Genomic DNA, 24,659 nt, shown 5'->3' on the forward strand with positions numbered 1-24,659 from the left:
TTAAAAGCAATCGTATCCCAAAAATCGCCATTATTGAACTTGACCTTCATTTAGTTGTCAGTAACAACATATTAAAATTTTAAAAGCTTTGGTTGAACGGTTCATGAGTTAATGCACGGACAACATTTGATTCCCGCCCGCCCGACCGCCCGCCCGACCGACCACCCGCCCGACCGCCCGCCGTACATCCCCAAATCAATAACCGACATTTTTGTCACAAAAATCCGGTTAAAAATTGAGATGACATAGCCACACAGCCTCCGTTGACATCTTCGTTAAAACTTGATGAAATTGCAATGGGACCTTTTGTAAAATAAATTTTCTCAACTTATTTATTGTTACTTATATCCTCCCAACCCCTAAAAAGATTGACAAAATATTCATTTAAATGAAACCACAAACCATATCAGTTCAGGTATTAAACTTTATGCGTCAAAATTTGGTTGAAAAGTTCATATTTTGGCAGTCTTCAGCAATATTTTCAAAATGGCGGCCACTGTTGGAGGTTCACAACGACACGACATGCCAGTATTCATTTAGTTATAAATCAAAAAGTAATATTTCAAATACTTATCAAACTGTGTCTTTTTGTACTTAAGAAATTTCTTTTTTCACATGATTTTCAATATATTTATTAGAAACAGTCTCTCACACTCAAAATGAAGAGTTAGCAGTTTACATGTACATTGATAGCTTGGGCGACATGGGAATATATATTTTTGAAGATTTGTACCATCATGACCATGAAAATCGAAAAATTGTCTTACCTTAAATGCAGCATAGAATTAAACATTCTTTCTTTCTGTTAAATTGGATACATGCTATTTGTTATGATAAAATTTCGAAGTTATATATAACAGAATGGCGACCAAATAATTTTCAAACGTAGACACTTATTTTCTAAATGCAAATAATTCAATAAGATGTAACTGTTTGTATTGCAATTAAATATGATACGTCATTGTAACTCGTATGATAATTAAGGATAAAGCTAGATTGTGGAAATATTAATTAATTAAGTCATTGTGATCAAAGAAAATAAACATGGCAACGTGGCCTAATCACGATGTAAGTTTTGACAAGACCTAATATATATATTAATATTATACGATTGTTTATGAAATTATTTTATGATAATATTTAATATTAACAAAAGGAAACCACGGATGGATGGTAACAAAGGTGAAATATATATTTCTTGAAATCATTACATGGGTAACGTAACCAGTACATTTTACAAAATCCTAATTAAACCAGTCACATACAGAGTTATCGAACCTAATTATGACTGGAATAGTTGCATATGCAGTAAATGCTTTGGTTTCAGAGTTAAATGTATCAGCCAAAATCTACATTTTACCCCTATGTGCCAGAATAGATGGGTCACTGTGAAAACTGTCTAAATATGCGCAAATAAAGGACGTCATAGTAAACTCGGACTAAAACTCCGCTGGCCCTATCCTAACAAACTAGATTTGTTTATATTACTTGTCGACAAAATGTGTTGGCTACTAGGATTTTTTATTATGATCAATATGGTAGAGAACAGAAGGAGCTGGGAAATGCCATTGTGGTTATTTCAAAAGAAAGATAAAAGATACAGATTAAACAAATAATCTGCGACATAAGAAATCATTCCGAGTCAATATTTTTATGTAGAAAATCTTATTTATGTACCAGAGTTTACTCTCAGTCTCTCATATTTTACTTTCAGGTCATCATTTTCGTCTTGATATTTGTTGTACACCTCTTCTAACTTTGTTTTAATCGACAAGGGGATAGATTCTTGTTCAGAAACGTCAAGAAAATTTAAAACGGCTTTATCCCCCGCCATGCTTTTTCGTAACGGAAACAATAGTTGTACTCGGAATCTCTCTGATGTTTCGGGATTTTACCTTTTCTGACACACCCCCTTTTAATTTTGGTTGAAAAGTCTATGTGCTGGTTGTAACAATGGGTCTTCCCACTAAGATAACTGATTTAATTGTAAAAGACATTCGATTTCCAACTTCGTTAGAGAAAGATGGATCTGATGCAATGGTAATTTAGTGATGACATCTTTTATAATCTATTTTGCATCTATAGTTAAAATCAGAGTAGCTTATACAAATATGTTTTATGTTTTATAAAAATAAAAACTTAAGGTTTATGTACCCTTCTGTAGCCATTTTTGTACGAATTTTTCAAACCTCAATTGTATCAAAACTAAAGATATAATAAATAATAGAGATAGGCCATTTAGTACATGTTCCAAGGGGAAACTTGATGCAAAGCATTATTTTTTACTGTTTCATTGCATTTGATAGAAAAAGAGGACTTTGTGGCAAATAAATCAAGATTTTTATAAAAAATCCACAGCCTTTAATACAGAGATTTTTGTTATAAAATTTGAAACATAAATCACTCACTTGATTTTCTATGATGTGCTAGTGGTTTTTTTTTACAAAAAGTTCTAAGTAACCTGTAAATTCCAAAACACCTCGTGCTGAGTCACTAAAGTCGAGCGCATCCTAAAAGGTGTACTTGATTTTGGCCATATTTATACTTGTCTTAACCAATAACTACATTTATAAACTTGTTTAAAGGAAATCAATGCTAGCACTGCATGCAATAATCCTATATCTATCAGTCATCAAATTGCCAAATATGAGAGTACAAGGATAAAGGCTGTGGATTTTCTATAAAAATCTTGATTTATTTGCCACAAAGTCCTCTTTTTCTATTAAATGCAATGAAACATTAAAAAATAATGCTTTGCATCAAGTTTCCCCTTGGAATATTTACAAAATGGCCTATCTCTATTATTCATTATATCTGTAGTTTTGATACAATTGAAGTTTTAAAAGTTCGTACAAAAATGGCTACAGAAGGGTACATAAACCTTAACAGGATTTTGAAGTGCACTTTTTTTCATTCCTCCAGAAGGTACCAAAACAAACTAAGTTGGGAAAGAGATCGTCCCCATAGGTAATTATTGAAGTGAGCTGTTTTGTTTGACGTGGACAATTGATGGACAATAGATACCTGACAATAATTGGTGATTTAAACTATGTACCGGAGTGGACCATATCAAGCAAAACTCAACTGTTTGTTAATTTTATCATCTTCTGCAGGGACAAAAAAAAAGCGCACTGCAAAATCCAGTTAAGTTATGAACTTTCTGCATCCTACAATGAATTTGAAATCTAGTTATCTAGGGCATGCTATGCCTTAAAACTTTTCCAGATGCACAGGTTTGTCTGCACTCAGAGTAAATTTTGAGGTGAAGTCCTTCAAAACTGTCCAGATTGTTTTTAAAGTGACAAGCTTTCAAATTAGTCTGGAATGTCTTTAAATTGTCAGAGTTGTCATGTTCTTCAACTGGATCTGAAGGAAAATAGGTCAGTGCCAAGTCAACATAAATCAGCTCTCAAATAGATGCACCTAAACCTCTACTGAGTGCATTAAAGGTGGAAGTGGATTTCAGTATATCATTGATACTGAAACAAATTTATAAACATTTAATAATATTTGTGAAATGAGCATGGGCATTGATGTTTGTCTTTACATGTATGTATAATTTGTTAGACCCAAATTAAAAGAAAAAACCATACATACATCAAATGTGTTTACTTCTATTATATCATTTGTCTTGAAAGCAATAGGAAGTAAGTTGGTAAATTACTGCCATCCAATATATCCAGTTATGAGGGGGGATAGGACCTTTATCAGGACTCCGGAATTTCATGTTTTTAAGCTTGGAATTTCGGTATTGACCCTTTTTGGAACCTGGAATTCTTTTTTTTTTTAATTTCGGGATTTAAATTTATTTAAATTTGGGACCTCAGGATTTCATTTTTTTAAGCCCAGGATTTCGGGATCAGGACCCATCCCAAATATAAGAAGACTGTTATTATTATTTACACATCTATGATTAAGGAGATACTTCTAAGATTTGTTTAAGAAAGAAGTATTTAGTCTTATTTGCATAATAATTGAATAAGATTTAACCACTGCAAAATTTGCATTCATAAATTAAAACTTGAAATAAATGTAGTGTAATTATAGATTTAACAAAAGGAGTTCACCAAAATTTTAAGGAGACATGTATAAATTTATGATACAGTAGTATTGAAACCATGTGTGTTTGCTGTTTTTACCTTCACAACCTACATGAACTGATATAATGGTGAACTACCAAAATTTTATTTATTTTCAGCATAAATCCCCAGATTATTCTCTTGCATATGTAATTGTAAAGACGGACAGTGAAATAGAGGGACGAGGGATGACCTTCACTGTTGGCAGGGGAACACACATAGGTATTAAGCATGATATCCTATTTATCATGTCATGGACATTTTTCTGTTCTTGAGAACATTTCAAATTTCATGAAATCATTGAGAACATTTCAAATTTCATAAAAAAATAAAATTATTTAAAAAACTCTAGATTTTCTCAAATGGATTTCAATTGTGAAAATAGTCATTGAAATATTTGATAATAACTTTAATAGCTGGGATATACAATCTGATTAATATTTTTTACTACATTCTAAAAGCACTGAATGAAACAAAGAAATACCTTAAAGACAATGGTTATATCTATGGCAAGCTGTTTTACTATTTATTCGAATTTTAAGATATCTCCTATAATATATAAGATATCTCCTTTAATATATAAGATATCTTATATAATTTCATTTTTATAAGATATCTCATATATTATATCAGCTATCTTTAATGTTATATGAGATATCTTTAATGTTATATAAGATATCTTTAATGTTATAAAAGATATCTTCTAAAGTTTATAAGATATCTTCTAAAGTTTATAAGATATCTTATAAAGTATATGAGATATATTATAAACAATTTTTATATAAGATATCTTATATAATTTATAAGATATAAGATATAGTTTATAAGACATCTTATATAGTTTATGAGATATCTTATAAAGACAATTATATAAGATATCTGATAAATTATATGAGATATCTTATAAACTATATAAGATATCTTTTAAAGTTGATGAGATATCTTGAAGAAAGAATAAATAGCAAAGTGGCTTGCCATATATATCTCTATAATTCAAAAATTAGCTTCCAACACAATAAAATATAGTTTATATTGTTTATAGTTGATGATATTTTTTTTATTTTAATATTTTGAATAGAAACATAACAAATTCTTTCACTTTTGAACGATAGATCATTAGCCCTATCTTTCTTAAAAACTTTGAATTTGAAATGTTCCCAAGGACAGAATTTTGAACAGTTTACCCCAAAAGAATTATATGGTTTACAATTCATTGTTATGTTTTTATTTTCAGTGTAAAAAACCAGACTTATCTTGTTCATATGTCACTATAATTACTGATTCCACATTTGCTGGAAATGGTTTAACTTTTACTGCTGGTAAAGGCACAGAAATAGGTATTGCATATAAATCCTTTATTGCAGCACAGGGCACCAGATTATTCATGTGCCCATGTAACACTGATTACTGATTCTGCTTTTGCTGGAAATGGTATAACCTTTACTGCTGGTAGAGGAACGCACATAGGTACATTAAAAACACATTTTTTTTAGGCAGCTGACCTGCAGGATGATTTGTGAAAATATGCCATTTAGAAAACTATTTTTATGGAAAAGGTTGACATCTTTCTAAATGTCACAGGAAAACAAATAAATCAATTTTTTTCCATGTTCTTTATGTAACCAAAGTTTGCAGTTTTTTGTAAAACAATCTTACTATCAATGTGATCATAATATCAAAAGTTTCAACGAATACCATGCTGTGACCTTAAATATGTAAGAATTAAATGCTCCGTTTTATAATTGTATTAGGTGTAAAAGCAGTGTAATTTTGCTGACTGAAGCACATTTTGTTATAAGTGTGGAGGTATCAAATGTTTATAATCACATTTTCATGCTACAACATGTACAACCATAAAATTGAAATTTATATTAAAACTTTGGTTTGTTTTCCTATGCATTTTTGGGTGATGTCATGGGAAGCAAATCGCCTTATTTTTCTGTTCTTGATTTATGATAAATTGAAATACTAGCTGGCATGTTCTGTCAACAAGTGTGAATGTTGTGTTAATACTGAAACTTGTGTATCCCTTAATCAATATTTAATCACAAATCCATTAAAAACATCCTGCTTTGATATATGCAATCTCTCCACACTTTGCTGTCATTCTCTGTGTACAGTTTATAGCTAATCATAGACATAAATAAGTAAGTTTTAGCTCACTGGTCCTGAAGGGCCCCATGTGAAAATATGACAGATACATAGAACATTTAAATGGCATTTTTAGCCACTCATAAATAAATGTTAAAAAGCAAAACTAATCATCGATGAAATATAGGTACTTTTATTTTAATTCTAGTATGAATACAGTTTCCAAGTGTTCTAATTGGTTGTTCTTTTGCAACATATATAGTGAAAACAAGCAATTCATGAATATAATTCTTTTACATTATATAAAAAGCATTACACCAAAGTTTTATTTTCAGTGTGTTGTGCTGTAGAAGCCTTCAAGAAGCTGGTAGTTGGACAGAAATTAGCTGATATTTTTGGAAATTTTGGCCAATTCTGGCAGTCTATTTGTAGTGAAGATCAAATCAGATGGGTATGTGAACTGTAACTGACTGATCAAAAAGATAATACATTTTCGATGCACAACAATATAAGAGGTGTATAGTATCAGGATACACAGAGTAGCATGATGGTGCACAAATGATACTTCACAAGTTCAGGAATTCAAATTATTTAACTCATTGTTTTTTCTCCTCTCCTGGATGGTGATGCCTAAATATCCCCTTCTTATTGAGTGTATATTTGTCAGTAAATTCATTATTTGAAATATGGTTTACAGGTAGACATTGTTGACCTCAGGCATCAGGTTATCTCAATAGTTTTGGTATATTGTCAAGTTGTGAACTCATTTACATATACCCCCATTTCTTCTTTCATAAATCTATATTATTCAGTTTAAGCTGATTATGATATATTATAGAGTTAAAGTTCAAGACACAGCTATTTACCAAATAGAAGAGAAAGCAAGTAACTATAAATGTGAGGTTATTTTTTTTTTTAATTTCAGTTAGGCCCAGAAAAGGGTGTAACACATCTAGCTACAGCAGCCATTGTTAATGCATTATGGGATTTATGGGCCAAAATGGAAGGGAAGGTGAGTACTATTCCCCTTTTTGCTGTTATATTAGCCAATCTGAGATCAGAAATGAATCAACTGTATAGATGTTTATATACTCCCATTCCTCAGATGTATGACTGATTTTACAAAAAGGACTATCTCAAAAAATAATTTTCTTTAAACTGCATTTTAGATAAGTTTTAACTACGATAAGCTTTGTTCTCTTTAATCTTTCAATCTATAAGTTTGAACTTTACATATCATATGCAATTACTATTAGAGTAAAGATAATGCATTCCAACTCATTATGATTACATTTCTATTAGTGGGTCTCATTGGGGTCTAAGCGTGACGCGGGATTGCAGATTTTTTGTAAGCGTGACACGTGAAAGTCAAATTATTGTGGCGTGAAAACGGGAAATGAGGTCTTGCGGGACCCAGGAAATGACAAAAAAATGAGAATTGCTTACGTACATTGTGTAAGCGAGATACGGGAATCTGACAAAACAGTAAGCGGGATCCGGGATCGGAACCCCCCAATGAGACCCCCCTATTACTCTACACTTGACAAAGAACTCATATATGTACTATGAATATTTTAAGTTTCTTCTTCCTCATGAAAGCTTTTTATATGACTATTTCTAAATCACCATGACAGCTTGTTTCTGATAATTTGTTTGCTTTTCAAAGTTAACAACTACTTTAATTTTTTATTTGATTTTTTTCAGCCACTATGGAAACTTCTTGCAGACATGGTAATGTATATACTCTCAATACTCTAATTTTTATTCAGCCCTATGATAATTACTGTCCTTCCACCTGCATCTGCAGTTCTATGTGGTATCATAAGTCAATATTAACTTTACTGATTTTCATTATATTTAGGCACAGAATAATATATATTATGGGAATGGGCTTTTCCACTTTTGTGAAAAGTAAAAAAAAAACCAAAAAAAACATTGTGGTAAAAACTTAGTTTTCAGTTAAAAAATCACTAATTTGGAGAAACAGTTTTGTTGCTAAGATTTTAAATATAGTTTTTATGTAGGTGTAATATACACTTTTCAGTTAATAAAGACAATTTCCTCTATATAGTAAATGTTTGAAGGCAATGCTTTTCTCCAAAATTAAAAATAAAGTTACTTTTTTAGTTAAGATATGAGTAAAAGTAGATTTGTGATAAATGTCTGAATGAGACAGCATCCCTATCAGGACAGGCACATTATTATATCTATGTAATGTTTATTTTGGCAGGAACCAGAAAAGCTTGTTTCAACCATTGATTTCAGATACATGTAAGTATTCTCAGGGTCAATCATTTCTCTATTGTTACTATTTTGCACAGTTTATCTGTAATAATGTCACAGGCATTTGTCTCAGAATTCTTTATTCTATATACCTTAATATAACACCAGGTACTTAACTTGCATTTTAGAAAAATGTCAGGTGGTGACGAAATTCCGTTATATGTCGCTTTCTAGGCTGTCAACCCCTTACTAAAACTTGTAATATTGTAAATCTAAATTGATTTATCTTTACAATGGTGTATAACACGTCTGCATTTGTTGTCGGAATCATCCATAGCTATCCTACCAAAGTATGTCAATCGTAATAATTTTGCCAACCACTGAAAATTTGGCAATAAATGTCTCACAGTAAATGATTAATTATAAAAACTGTTTCAGAAAAAACTGTTATTTTTTGTCTGAATAGAAATTATCCCCCAGTTTGTAAAATTGTATAAGATATTGTGTAAAAAACCTAACAAATGATATTAATGGTATGTCTAATAAGTTACAAGTTTCCTTTTTTAGATACAAATTTTCTCATGACGTCAATGTCATTCAGACTCTCTCTTGACTTAACCTATAAAAATGACTATATAACTCTGAGAATCATTAAGACTTTCCCATAAATTTGACCAATCGGAAAACAAGATATATAAGGAGACGTGACACGGTTATTGCCAATTCATCAGTGGTTTGCAAAATTATTACAATTGACATACTTGGGTAGGATAGCTACGGATGATTCCAACAACAAATGTAGGGGTGCCTTTCTAAGAATCAGGCAGTGGTGAAATCATTACAAACCAATACCAACTCAACTTATCATTAATTTAAGTCATGACATTTTTACAATTAAAAGTTGGTAATAAGTTGGTCGAAATAAACTAGAAAATTAACAAGTAAAGGGAGATAACTCCGTTTTTTGCTATTATTCTAACCAAAATGTATCTAATCACCTTTGTTTTACAAATATTTTGTATTCAGACATTTACAGTTATACTTTTCAATTGCAGGGAGGATGCATTAACAAAAACAGAAGCAATAGGTATGATGGAATTTATTTTTCTTTCTGTAGATTAGTTAGAATGGATAAAGGATTTTTTTTCATATGAAAGTTGATAGAACTTACAGCCAATTTTTGATAGATGAGATACAATGAAAGAACTTTTATGTTGATGTGGTCTCATAAAATATTAACTGTGTTAAATATGCATGAATGTCTCAGAACTCACCAACATGCTCAGCTGTTTCTCAGATAACTTGATTTACAGCAAAAAAATAAGTGTTCAGGTGAACCATTGATAAACTGTCCATGTTCTACAAGACACTTTTTTAAGGCAAATGACCAATATTTCAGTCTTTATATAGACTTTAAGTTTTAAGTCTGAACCATGCAACTTGGTGTTACGGATGCATCTAGAGAAGCCACAATCACCATAAAAAGTTATGCAAATCTGACAAATATTTCATACTTCTGTAACTTCCTTGCATCAGAGTAAAATTTTCAGATACTAAGTGACCAAGCATATTACTGGATGTACGTATGCATTAATGAGAATGTAACTTTTTTCTATAAAAATATGTTTAAGAGTTCATGATAGTTAGTATTTTTTTTTACTGAATATAACAATATGATCTTACTTTCAGAACTTTTGAAATCAAGACAAGCTGGAAAGGCAGACAGAGGTAATTAAGTTTTTTTTAAAGTATGAGGTGGACTTAATCTTGAGATCAATTGCCCTAAACAATTTAAAATAATAGAAATTCTGGTCCATCAGAATTTGCAAGCATTCATTGTTTGAAATTTCTTATCCCACTTCTTATGAACTTTTAAGCTACCGGGGTACGTTGACTGCCTTGAAATTAATACAAATGCCATTCTAAAAATTATGAATTCTGCTTGGAATACAGTAAATAAAGGTTTCATTGTGATTCAAATTTTCTTATATTTGAAGCTGTGATATAAACATATCTATTTGATATAAAAGGAGATAGTACATTCAGTTGAATTGTAACTTACTGTTCAATGCAAAGATAGCAAAAAAAGTTATTGAGAAATTACAAAAAATTTATAACATGTAATATAGTACATGTATCCTTTGGATGAGATAAGACTAATTACCAAAAATTTAGATATAAATCTAATCACTGATTACAGCTAATTTCTAATGCATGCAGAGACTTTGGTTAGCTTGCTTACCTAGTTTGTATATTGTACAATGTTATTGGGATAATGTCTAATCTTTAAATGTAATATTTAGAGGTTGAAATATGCCTATATATATTTGTTTGAAGATGTCAATCTTAATTACAAAGCTTGATTTAGCATTTATACAAACAGAGTAAGCAAGCATACCAAAGTTTTACTCTGCAAGCATTATGAAGTTAAGTTAACTGTAATTTCCTTCTATTATGACATAAAGTTAATCCGGTAAGTCTTGTTTTAGAGGCTGAACTGAAAAGTACAGGTTTCCCAGCGTACACAACATCATGTGGTTGGTTAGATTACCCAGATGACAAAATCAGAAAGGTAGTATTCATTATTCTATCATTTAAACAAAATAAACTAGCTGTATACAAATTTACAAAAAGACTTAAATAAAACTGTTTTCCTTCTAAAAAATATGGTTAAAGATGTGTTTTCTTTTTATATAAACTGTGAATTGAACAAATACAATATAAAGTCATGATTGATAAGGATTACCATTGAAATAGGATCACATTAATTGTTATTTAAAAACAAAGGTTTAAACTATTGATTTTTAGTAGTGAAAACTGAGAATTTCAGAAATACACATTAAAATATCTTTTATATTTTAAAAACCATTAAATATTGGTTTCTCTTTTAATAGTTGGCAACTGAAGCAATCAGTCAAGGAATGGAGAGGTAAGATTATTATAGGGGGAGGGGATCTGATTTGATCTATGAACCAGCAACCCGCTAATTGATATGTCAGAATCCCATATCCCACTTATGATAATGGTTAAAATTTCAAAATAACAAAGTGTGTATTGAGGTGTGTACACTGAACTATGATTATGTTGTTTTCTTTGAGAGATATGAAAATGACAAATTAATATAGTATTCCATTATTATGACAAATTAAGATAGTAATTCCATTATTATGACAAATTAAGATAGTAAATCCATTATTATGACAAATTAAGATTCCATTATTATGATAAATTAAGATAGTAATTCCATTATTATGACAAATTAAGATAGTGATTCCATTATTATGACAAATTAAGATAGTGATTCCATTATTATGACAAATTAAGATAGTAATTCCATTATTATGACAAATTAAGATAGTGATTCCATTATTATGACAAATTAAGATAGTAATTCCATTATTATGACAAATTAAGATAGTGATTCCATTATTATGACAAATTAAGATAGTAATTCCATTATTATGACAAATTAAGATAGTAATTCCATTATTATGACAAATTAAGATAGTGATTCCATTATTATGACAAATTAAGATAGTAATTCCATTATTATGACAAATTAAGATAGTAATTCCATTATTATGACAAATTAAGATAGTAATTCCATTATTATGCATCTAAAAGAAAGGTTTATAGTTATCTACAGGAGGAATTACCTTTTTTCTATTTAAGATTTAAAATGAAAGTTGGAGGAGATATTGAGGATGATATCAGAAGGGCAAAAATCTTCAGAGAAACGATTGGATATGATCGATTATGGGTGAGTCATTGGAACATTGTTTTTGGAAAATGACGCAGTCATTGTTCCATAACTGACGACCTGAACTTCATTACATTTCTCTGCCTACCGCGCTTGGTTTCGTATTTACTATTTTCTATACAAACTGGAATTTGCTTGTGTTATCATTATGCATGAGAGGTCATTGTGTAGTAATCAACCAGGAACCAGTTTACAAACTAACTGGTTTCTGCTTGTATTCCACTACACTCGAACAAAGTGTTGTAGTTTGACGGGAACCAGTTTAGAATTTGTAAACTACAAAACGTAATCGGTTATTGTTCATTCCGTTTTGGTGTTTCATACCGACTTTTATGGTTTGAATAAGCTTAAGACCCTTCAAACATTAATGTGATAGGTATATTAAAGACTGTTTTACAAAAGGATGGAACAGTTTTGCTTTCAAAGTCGTACTATAGTGATATCTGTTATGTACGGATTTCCACTTTCACCGGTTAATTTCTTCTTTTACACGTGCTTTTGAAACTTCCTGTTTAAACATCGCAAGTTTTAAAATTGTTTTTTGAATGAATTTAACTTATTTTAACAACCATGAAGCGTTCCAGAATCATTTTCAAGCAGTTTCTTCTTCTCTTTGATGATGGAAAATAGGTTTTTCTCAAGAAAATACCGCAAACGATCGCAGAGGAATTGAAACGTACAAGTCAAGTCGGCACCTGGTTAAATTGGCATCTAGTCAAATCGGCACCTATTTGACGTCAATTCGGCATCCAATAATATTTGTTATAATATTTTCTATTCAATTAATTAATAACTGTTACCAAGTACATAGTGAATATGTTGTTGTGTATAAAGGTAAACAACAAAGCCCTTACCCAAGCTGTTGTTTTAACAATTAGACAATTATTAAAATAAAATGGAAAACTATGAGTCCCTTTCAATAAATCAAACTTTCATGCCAAATAATAAGCAAATTTAAGGTGTTTTTTTTCAGTAAAGTTTAAAAAGCATTAAACAAACAATCCTGTAAAATGCTCAACTGGTTTAAATAATGCATAAACATATCCAATATCTCATGTATTAGTCCAAATAATTATGACGTCTGGCAAGGCTATTTTATTTTTTTTCTGTGATGTCTTCCTATGAAGTTCGTAGGAAGGCGTCCCAGAAAAAAATTAACGTAGCCTTGCGGTCATAGAAAGGTGTCCCAGAATAAAATTAAAAAAGCCTTGCCAGACGTAATAATTATTTTGACTACTCATATATATATCATTAAAAATACACCAAAAAAGTCATTAAGTTGAGAAAAATAAATATATACAAAATGTACATGAACACCCAAAAATGTGAAAGTTAGTATTTAACTCTTTTTGCTTAAATACTGAAAAAAATTCTGGCAACCCCTTACTTATTTTTTACTCTTTTTGCTTAAAATACTGTTAAAATTTATATTTAACATGGGTGACGAATTGACTAAATCAGGTGTCGATTTAACCAGGTGCTGATTTGTCCAGGTGCCAATTTAACCAGGTGCCGGTTTGACTAGAATTCTTTGACAAATGTTTGAAATTACCTGAGTTTCATTAGACCTTTGATAACAGTAACAAAAAGATTATTTACTTAATATTTTGTGGGAGAAGGGGGTTCAGACTATGTGGTATCAGGTCTGTTCGCGCCCAATACACTTTCGCACCCTACACGTTCGCACCTCGCACGTTCGCACCCAAGGTCCGTTTGCACTCTACTCATTCGCGCCCAATTTTAATTCAAATTCAAGTTGAATAATTGGAAAATCATGATTGTTGTTTTAAATTGCTTTGGTGTAAATACTGAATGTATTTATAGCTTGGTATGAGTAAAACATTGAAGATTTTTAAGGAAAAACACAAAAGATAATTGTTTTTAACAGCTTGGTCCCTTTGATCTGAAACAACGAAACAATAAAATATAACCAAAACATGATAAAATCTATTCAACACACAGAAAAAAACATAGTCAGAATCTCACTTCATTTTGAAAGAAGTCAATGAAACAAAGTTATAGCAATACACTAACAAAACATGATTAAGAGTTATTCAACACAAAATAAAACGTTGACAAAATACCACTTTATTTAGAAAGGATTATTATAATTTTTAACAATACGCTATCTAAAACATGATTAAGATTTATTCAACACAAAAAAAAATGCTGTCTCACTTTATTTTGAGACAATGACAACAATTATATTTATAAGAAAACACTTGCTTACAGAGTTATTAAACACAAAACCAATTAAGATTGGGTGCGAACATGTAAGGTGTGAAAGTGAAAGGGGCGAACATGAGTGGGCGCGAACGGACCCGGATTCAGACTATGTACCAGTGAGAAATATACAAGCCTTTCTACGGTATTTATTTGTACAATTCAGGTAGTCTTGACCTATTCATTTGTCTTAAAAAACAGCCAGTTGCCACCTTCACTTCACATACACACACATATACGAATATCAATTATATGCTTACGAGACATGTTGCATTGTTAAACTAATTACGGTATGTGAAAATCAAGACTTGCATAAAAACTATCCCAATATTAGAGACAGTGGCGTCATTTTTCTTCAGAGCTTTCAGCTCTTTGATTTAGAAATATATCCAAAATACATATAGGCTTTGACATGATTATATTATGTTCAAATTGGAATTATAGATATGGCAATTAATATGATTATATATGCAATATGTCATTTAATCATTTATTGTTAATCATAATAATGAGTTTGTGTCAATAAAATATTTGTATTTGTATTTGTATGAAATTTTTTATAAATGTTTTGTATTTTAAATTTATTCCTGTAAGTAGCTGTACCTCAGCTTTAAGGCAAGAACATTCTGAAATAACCAATCTTATTTCAATGTGTTAGCACATAATTTGAAAGGATATAGTAAAATATTGATATTGCTAAAGAATGTTAGGAAATTTTAAAAAGTTATCTCCCCTGGTTGTATGACTTACAGTGCATTATACACAGTTTGAATTTCTAGTAACTGACACGACCAATGAATTAAAAATTTTAATTAAATATTGCACTGGTACATGTGGTCAAATCAAAGTTTACATGGATTTTTAGGCAAATTTTCATCATTGCTAAATTATTGTGCAGTTCTTAAACTTCAAATATAATTTCAGTCAAATGTGTTCAGAAGAATTTTTTTACTGCAACTTCTTGTTATTGTATTGATAAGGTTAACAAATCCTTATGTTACACTAGTATAGAATAATTGTGAACCTTTTTTTATTAGATGGTAGATGCCAATCAGAAATGGGAGGTACAGGAATCAATTGATTGGATGAAAAAGTTAGCTCCTTATAAACCATTGTGGATTGAGGAACCCACAAATCCTGATGATATTATGGGCCATGCTGCTATTGCTGAGGTAAGCATTAATAATTTATACTGAAGTAACCGCAAATCATTGTGAATAGACTAACCAACAAACCATGTTATGAGTCGTGCATTTATTGCTGATCAGTTAGTACAAAACATTTTGAATGGAGGAACCCAAAGACCCTAATGATGTTTAGGGCCATGTTGGGATTGCTGATTTTTATATAAACCATTATGGATAGTGGAAATAACAAAATCTGACTGTGTTATGGGCTGATCTGCTATTTCTGAGATAAGCCTAAATTCTAATATGAAGTGCCTCTTTCGCTTTGTGGACAAAGCCATGCTCTAAATCCAATAAAATTTGTTTGCACATGCATATCTTGACTACTGCAGAATAATGAATTTTATTAAATTGGCATGCATTTAATATATTTCATTAACTTAAAACACTTCTATATACTTTTAAATGATGCACATGTTGTTACTAATTCATTTATTATGATTGTAATGTGTTGCATTCTGAAATTTACATATTTGACCTAGATACTCCTGACCTCCCTCTGAAAAATCACAGTGCCAGTCGTTTGCTTCTTTACAAACAAACAATTGAGGTTCTTTGAATAGCCTACACAAACGATCTACACTTATACGCATTGGACATAGAAATTACCATAATTGTCCTAATCAGTATCGAAATAATTGATGCAAGCTATACTTTATTGTAGTTTTAACATGGGTAGTCATTATATTCATGTTATTTTAGCCCTCACAAAAAATCACGAATATAATGCCTTCCCATGTTAAAACTACAATAAAGTATAGCTTGCATCAATTATTTGTTAATCATTTTGGATAAAGGAATCCACACATCCTATGATATTATTGAAGGTTATTGGCAAATCTACTGTTTCTCAGATAAACATTGATTAGTGTGGTCAAAGAAATCTTTATGATGTTTTACTTTAGTGAGCCATACTTCTATTGCTCAAGGATTAATAGACCATTGTGGGTAGAGGAACACACAAATCCTGAAAATGTCATTACCCATGATTTTATTACTTAAAAGGAGAGATCAACCATTGTGGATTTAGGAACACACAAACAATGGCTCATGTTACTCATGTGCATATTGCATAGTAGAATAAACAATTGAAGGTAGACAATAAAACTAATTCTGATGATTATGGGCTGTACTGTTATTACCCATGCTTATATAACTGTTATTGTTGATGCAAGCCAAATGTGGGTAGAGGAATCTTGAAATACTTTGGATTTATTTATTGGCGAGCCTTCGACTTTAGTCGAAAAAGCGAGACATAGCGATCATACAGTCCGGCAGCGGCGGCGGTGTCAACAAATATTCACTCTGTGGTTAAAGTTTTTGAAATTTTAATAACTTTCTTAAACTATACTGGATTTGTACCAAACTTGGTCAGAAGCTTGTTTATGATCATAAGATAGTTTCCAGTAGTAAATTTTGTAAAAATGAAATTCTAGTTTTTCGGTACTTTACTTACAAATGGACATTTCTGCCCGGAAACATTACATTCACTCTGTGGTTAAAGTTTTTAAAATTTTAATAACTTTCTCAAACTATACTTGATTTGTATCAAACTTGGACAGAAGCTTGTTTATAATTATAAGATAGTATCCAGAAGAAAATTTTGTAAAAATAAAATTCCATTTTTTCAGTATTTTACTTTTTAAAAATGGACTTAGTTTTTCTGCCGGGAAACATTACATTCACTCTGTGGTTAAAGTTTTTGAAATTTTAATAACTTTCTTTAACTATACTGGAATTGTACCAAACATGGACAGAAGCTTGTTTATGACCATAAGATAGTATCCAGTAGTAAATTTTGTAAAAATAAAATTCCACTTTTTCCGTATTTTACTTTTTAATGGACTTAGATTTTCTGCCAGGAAACAACACATTCACTCTGTGGTTAAAGTTTTTAAAATTTCAATAACTTTCTTATACTATTTTGGATTTGAACCAAACTTAGACAGAAGCTTGTTTATGATCAAAAGCTAGTATCTAGAATGAAATTTTGTTAATTTTTTTTACCTGTTTCTGTATTTTACTTATGAATGGACTTAGTTTTTCTTCCGGTTAACATTACATACAGTCTGCAGTTAAGTTTTTAAAACATTTATTGGATCCATAAACTATCTTTGATTTTTACCAAACTTGGACAGAAGCTTTTTACAATCAAAAGATAGTATCAAGAGGAATAATTTTATTGATTTTTTCCTCACTTTGTTGAGCCTGTGATTAACAGCAAAAGTAGGCGAGACACTGGGTTCCGCAAAATCCTTACAAATTTTTTTCATGGATACCAATTTTTTTGTGGTTTGAAGAAAGCTTACATATTTGTGGATATTTAATTGCATGTTTTTGGCAAATTCTTCATACATTCCTCTAGAAAATTTGTAATTCCTTGAACCTTTGAATTCAGTGTTCTTTGGTAACAATGAAATCCACAAAAATTAGTATGTAACCAATATAAATGAATTCACTGTTATACATGTACAATATTTTAGGAGGTTGATGTTGTTACATGCCATAATAGGCTGATATTTTTCATTACATTTGTTTCAGGCATTGAACCCTCTCGGTATTGCCGTGGCAACAGGAGAACATTGCCAAAACAGAGTAATGTTTAAACAGTTTCTGAAGGCCAAGGCCATGCAGTATTGTCAGATTGATGCCTGTAGGGTGGGAGGTGTTAATGAATGTGTAGCAATTATTTTAATGGCAGCTAAATATAACAGTTAGTATATAAGACATATAACGTAGATAGGTTAAGATAACAATATGAATTGCTTAAGTGAATCATATTCATTTTAGGACTTTTCAATTCATATAACATATTATATATAGGTCATCCCACTGTCTATATCACTCTGCTCATCTCTTAGTAAATGCAGCTTTGTGATGTCGTTGACCAGGCCTTAATAACTTTGTCCAGAACATATTAAAGATTTCATTATGTATGAACTGACGTTGATAAGTTTGCCCGACCTTATCAAGTTATTTTCTGGTTTGCTGATGAAGCAAAGAAAACACTTGTTTTTATCACACAAAATATTAATTATCATGTCTGCATAATATCAGCTGCTCTACACAAAAAGCTTCTTATTGTGACTCACAGATGATATTTTACAATATCAATATGCAGATAACCTGATAATTGGTACTTATCCAGGATGTGTATGATAAGAATTCTAATAGTGAAATTGAATGTGATTAAAATTCAAGATTTCAACCTAGTGTAATATCATTTTCAAGTGTTATGACTTCCTGTCAATTATGTACCCTAGTAGAACTTTTTACATGTTATGAATATTTCATTGTTTCAGTTCCTGTGTGTCCCCATGCTGGTGGTGTAGGTCTGTGTGAATTGGTGCAACATTTGTCCATGTTTGACTACATATCAGTTGGTTGCTCTTTAAAAAACAGGTCTGTATATTTTCTCTATTGAGGATTATTAAATTGATAGATTGGCGTTTAAAACCACTTTCAACACTATTGTGCTATTTTGAAGCCAGAGTGCCAGGAGAGAACCATGACCTTCAGTAGGAAAACTGACAATCCTTGTCAATTAAGATTGAAGTCGATTGCACCTGCCCTGTGCAGGATTCGAACTCACAACCTCTGTTTTAACTGGCTTAGGTGATATAGAAGTTTGACTACTTAGACCACTACCAAATAAAAAAAAGACATTACATTGCCTTCAAGACATTAAAGAATAGAAAATGTATATGTGCATAGATTTTGCAAAGACTTTTGTTAAGGGAAAAAGCATAAAGATACAAAAAAATACCTACCTAAATGAGAAAATATCAGGAAAAAATAAGAGAAAATGAAAATTTCTGTGATGAATATCATTTTCTGAAATTATTTACCGAAATCCCTCACCACTCATATGTTTTGCATAAATACCTGACAATGTCTTTTGCTCTTGTCCAAAGACATTTTTATTAGGTATTTAAGGACATAGTGTTTAAGTTAGTTGTTGAAAATACCTTGTTTATGATTAATTTTCTTAAAACCACACAGATACAGTTTATTGATTAATTGGATGTGATTAAATAAACATCTCTTTGATTATATTTTCGGGTGCCATATTTTCAGAATGCTAGAATATGCTGATCACTTACATGAACATATGGAAGCACCTGTTAAAATCAAAAATGGCTGTTATGTAGTACCTACAGTAAGTATTATGGCTCCCACAATTATTTTGCATATTTATTGAATATATTCAAAGTCTAGCAGCTCCAAGAGGCATGTAATTCTCATTCAGTGGATTTGAAACTGATAATACAAAACACAATTAAAATCTTCCTCTTGAATATCCATATCGTTTCTTTTCTAATTTTTACTTGTAAGTAGGTAGCTCATGTTGATACCTTGTCAATCAAACATTGTAACCTGAACTTGACTTTAATTGTAACTCAGTAACTATACATAATCGTTTAACATCATTTGGTACATCAAAAATGTATTTGGATTGTTCATTGAAGATATGTTTATCTGTCTGGCATTTTCAGTTACCTTAATTTTCAGTTACCTTAAGTTCCAGTAGTCATCATAGCTAAATCTTCAGGATGTGTTCTGATCCTCAGAAGCTTTACATGATAGGTCAGAAAATGGTTTGTGGATTGCTTAGGTTTTCATGAAATTAAGTCCTCTAGGCTCTTCAGTTGCTATACATAATTTGTGAAAACTATTGGGTATGTAAATTGGTTGCATGGAATATGTGTTTGTTGTACATGTGTCATATGACTTTAACCTTAATTTTAAACAATGGTGTTCAAGTTAAGTTTTCAGGATGAATGTCTAATCCCCAGTTACTGTACATAATAAATAAATAAAACTGGGTATGTAAATTGGTTGCATGGAAAATATGCTTATCTTACATGGTTTATCATATGGCCTGGACCTTAACTCTCTCCTCAAGTGATCAGCTTATTAATAAGTATTCAGAAAGAGGTCTACTCCTGTTTATCTGTAAATGACAGCTTAGTTATATTTGGTTGGCCTTGGAGTATATTGTTGCTCTTAAAAAAAAACCAATGCAGCATACTAGACATCTTAGATTTTCAACTACTTGCAAGAAATACATATATGTGTCTTCATGGACAAGAAAAATATGAAATTTTGTCACTAAATACAAATACAAATACAAATACAAATATTTTATTGGCACAAACACAATTACAATAATTGGCAATGGCCCATACAACTGGTATACAAATAGTAATAATGCATAGAATATCAATAGGCATATTTAGAACAATATCGTCGAACGATATCAATATCATCAACAGTAAATGATTAAAAAAAAATATATCAATTACATAGTTGGTCAAACATATTAAGTATTGAAAATAATGACAATATTAATATGTAATATTATGAACAATGATTATTAGCAATTTTATAGAGTTTGTTCTGCTTTACGCAGGTTCAAACTGTCTGAGATGAAAGAGGAAGTTAATTTTAGGATTGTGTATGAATTATTATTTAATAAAAAGATTATATTATTTTCATGTTTTTGAAATTTTGTAGGATCAACGATTATATTTGAAACTTTATGGTAAAATATGTCCCTCTTAGTTGAGTATTTTTCACAATGTAAAAGAAAATGTTTTTCATTTTCAATTTGACCAGAATTACATACAGAGCAGTATCTCTCATTTCTGGGAATATTTAGATGTCTCCCTCTTTCAATCATCAGTGTATGAGCGCTTATACGGATCTTACATATTGCAGCTCTGTCACTTCTGTTTTTTAATATATCAACATAGGGTGGTCTTCTGCCCATTATGTAGACACTTTTGAAAAAGTCTAACTTTTTGGATTCAAATATATTTGCATTTTGAACTTGCAAACATTGGTCATTAATTCTTTGTTTAATAGAATTTAAATTACCTTTAACATAATTAAAGTTATATAATACTAATGTTAATAAGTTTCATCAATTCATCTTTTGATATTATTTCAGGTTCCAGGATATTTGGTTGGTGTTAAAGAAGATGCAATAAAACAGTTTGAATATCCAATGGGAAGTGAATGGCAGAGAATGTTTGCTGATGGTACATTTGAACCGGATGTGTAATTGACATTTCAATCCCATGTGTAGTTTTAACTTCTGTAATACTGTGAAAGTACTTTGATTTGTGGGGTACCAATTTTTGTGGTTTTCGTGGATGACTTTATCCACGAATTGAAGTGTCCAATGAAATAAAACAACCAAATCAAGACATGGAAAAATCCCCTTCGGTAGGTTTGACTACTGATATGATCTAGAGAATATATTGAATTAAGCCAAATCTGAGAATACTTTAATAGCAGTCACAGAACTACAACCGCATGCAGGATTATACCCATTTAATCTTTAATAACCTAAACTGTACAATTTTTGATCTTTTAATTCTCATAAAAAATAATTTTGATCATTGAAAGTCAGATTTCCAGTATTGATATGCTGTATCTAGTATGACAAAGTGTTCATTTTATATCCTGATAGTTCTCGTACATATGGGAAATAATAATTTCATGCTGGGCTTGATTTTGATAAGAATTATTTGACAATTCAAGATACGGTAATAGCATTTGTTTATGCTACTGTTTTCTTCAGGTGACATGTTTATGGCCTAATTAACACCTCTAATGGTCTTTAATCTGTTGATCACTTTATCATGGGTAAATTAGTGTTATCACTACGATTTATACGGGTCAATGTTTACTTTGCAATTTCCTTCAATCCAGAATTCAATCGTTTCCAAAGGCTTTAATTTTTCAATTATTTTTTTTTAGAAAACTTAAATCCACGAATTTAAAAACCCACGAACATGTAAATATTGCTTAAAATTGATACCCACAAATTAAAGTACTTTCACAGTATAAAAGACTAAAGTTGGCTGTTTGATCTCTTTATATTCAGTCAACTTTTATTTGATTATAATTTCTGTTAAAACATATACAGACAGCACTTACTTTATTTTATATTTTATATTTTTCATTTGCAATTTGTATCTGATTTTGATTAATTATGTGCCATGTAACTGCCATAGTGATTTTCATTCTTCTGAGTGAATGCCTAATGTTGTTTTGTCATTCCTTTGGCATGTAAACATTTTTCATTGAGAGGTATGTTATTGTTTTATAAATTTGATATGGCTAGTGTCATGGTTGGATAAGAGTTAGCCGTAACTATACTGAAAGGTCTAACACAATTCGGATTAATTTAATTTATTATCTGGTGAATGAAAATTTAATTAGAAGATTATGCAATAATGGAGTTTCATTATACTCTGGGATTTTTTTTTATTTTCCTCATATACAGAGGTTGTTGTTGATTGTTATTAATTACTAATTTATTTTTATATGAAATTTTTACATAAATCAAAATAAAAAATAATATATTTATTGGTGTAGATTTATTGCAGTGATTTTATAGTTTGAAAATGAGAGTTACTTGATCTTAATTTTTAAGCTACAGACTTCATTACACCTGCATGCGAGATGAAAAATTGGTTTTCAATCACAGGTAAAAAATTAGAACTATGTTGATCTCTTGTGACAAGTATAAGTTCCTATTACATATGTATAGTAACCATAAACTCATTTTCATTTCACTGGTCAGGTAATGTTTTCAGAGTACTAGTATATGTATATGTCTTAGGAAATGTCATGTAGCCTTGCCCTCAACCTCTATCATCAAAACTTCAACAAAAATTATTCTCCTATAGTCAAACAAGACTAAACTTTGCCTACATGTTCTGAAGGGAAACTAGTTCTAAATTTGTGTCCAGAGATATGATCCGTTTACAAACATAACCCCTGTTGCCAAAAAATAAAATAGGGAATAATATCTCAATTGAAAAAATAATCAACCAGTCAAGGTCTATATCCTATGGAATTTTCAAAAAAATCACAATCCATATTTTGCTGTTGTTGAAACGAAGCAGAAAGAGTGAATCTTTTAGCAGGAAAAATTATCAGCAAAGTGAGATCTACTATTGAGTCAGCGTGGTCGAAACAGGTAGCTTTTACAAAGTTGTTCTACTTAAGAATAGTATCAAGTTTGAAAAACAAACCAAACATGCACCCTAAGCACTTTGTGTTTGTACCAGCTGACAAAGCAGCTAGCAATTAAAGTTTATGTATTTGATAGGAATACTCAAAACTCTATTGATTCTATTAAGTTTTGTTTGCTCACACCTACTACTACTACTGAAGAAAAAATCCTCTGAAGATTTTTTAAGCAATAACTGAACTGAAAACAGTTTCTGAACATTATAACTGAAAACAGTTTCTGAACATTATAACTGAAAACAGTTTCTGAACATTATAACTGAAAACAGTTTCTGAACATTATAACTGAAAACAGTTTCTGAACATTAAAAGTATTAGTTCTTTTGGTTATACAAGAAACCTTACAAAATTTTATTTTTATGTTGTTACAATATAAAAAAAATCTGTCACATAAGCTAACCTTATTCTTCATCTAATCTTTTGGAAACAAACACACAAAGAAGCAATATGTATAATATAAACAAGAAGGAAATGTTCTTGTCTTATTGTTCAAAGATTACGAAGTTCAATTTGAAATATTTCACTAAGTCCTGAGGTTAGTAAAATGTATAATCAACAGAGACAATGAGATCAAAAGTTTATATAATTCAGTTAAAGCTTAGATAAACCCTAAAACTCTGTTATTATGTATATATATGCCGACTCTAAATAAAATTTACTTACTTACTTACTTACTTACTAAAGTAATATTCCAAAAAATATCAGTGTTAATATATTTTAAAAGAACTGTGAGATTTAAATCAATGAAACAGCAACCAAATAAATTATGCTCTTACCTTAATATAACTATTAACCTTGAAAGCTAATATTGATTCTTATCACAGACTTTGAGCATTAAGAAAAAAATTGATTCACTCATTTACATCTATTTTCAACTATATTGAGTGGTGAAATACTTTTGACCTGAAATCTTAAATATTAAATGGCAATCCACAACAACCACATTAAAGGGGAGATGTACAAAGAGGGATAACTCTAATTCAATGGAGAACAAAACACAAGTACAAACAAGATACAGCCACAGATACTTATCTATTGAACATATCA

The 24,659-nt window shown here is 30.5% G+C and overlaps 2 protein-coding genes across 4 annotated transcripts in view; one reads left to right on the forward strand and one right to left on the reverse strand.

Moving 5' to 3' along the window:
- LOC139517446 (nucleoprotein TPR-like) overlaps positions 1-1,918 on the reverse strand; it is a 59,698-nt gene extending 57,780 nt beyond the window's left edge. For both annotated transcript variants that reach the window (XM_071308493.1, XM_071308484.1), the window contains exon 1: positions 1,678-1,918. In XM_071308493.1, coding sequence (XP_071164594.1) covers positions 1,678-1,834 — 157 coding nt within the window. In that variant the 5' untranslated portion in view covers positions 1,835-1,918. The remainder of the gene's footprint in view (positions 1-1,677) is intronic.
- On the forward strand, positions 1,896-21,671 carry LOC139517549 (mitochondrial enolase superfamily member 1-like). 2 transcript variants are annotated; one of them, XM_071308754.1, is made up of 16 exons: positions 1,896-2,040; positions 4,199-4,301; positions 6,506-6,621; positions 7,096-7,182; positions 7,875-7,901; positions 8,401-8,441; positions 9,449-9,480; positions 10,083-10,121; positions 10,883-10,965; positions 11,288-11,322; positions 12,066-12,153; positions 15,414-15,548; positions 18,105-18,276; positions 18,866-18,965; positions 19,641-19,722; positions 21,517-21,671. In XM_071308754.1, the coding sequence occupies exons 1-16, from the start codon at positions 1,954-1,956 to the stop codon at positions 21,628-21,630; spliced, it is 1,341 nt and encodes a 446-aa protein (XP_071164855.1). In that variant the 5' UTR covers positions 1,896-1,953; the 3' UTR covers positions 21,631-21,671. The 2 variants fall into 2 exon arrangements, with proteins under 2 accessions (XP_071164855.1, XP_071164863.1); XM_071308762.1 differs by lacking the exon at positions 4,199-4,301 and adding an exon at positions 5,314-5,416.
- Positions 21,672-24,659: the final 2,988 nt, after the last annotated feature.

This window comes from Mytilus edulis, chromosome 1 (genome assembly GCF_963676685.1).
Source record: "Mytilus edulis chromosome 1, xbMytEdul2.2, whole genome shotgun sequence".
Classification (NCBI taxonomy): Eukaryota; Metazoa; Mollusca; class Bivalvia; order Mytilida; family Mytilidae; genus Mytilus; species Mytilus edulis.

Coding starts and splice junctions, on each gene's coding strand:
- LOC139517549 (XM_071308754.1), top strand. CDS start 1,954: ATGGGTCTTCCCACTAAGATAACTGATTTAATTGTAAAAGACATTCGA. Junction 2,041..4,198: donor AAGATGGATCTGATGCAATG/GTAATTTAGTGA, acceptor ATTTATTTTCAG/CATAAATCCCCAGATTATTC. Junction 18,277..18,865: donor AATGGCAGCTAAATATAACA/GTTAGTATATAA, acceptor TCATTGTTTCAG/TTCCTGTGTGTCCCCATGCT.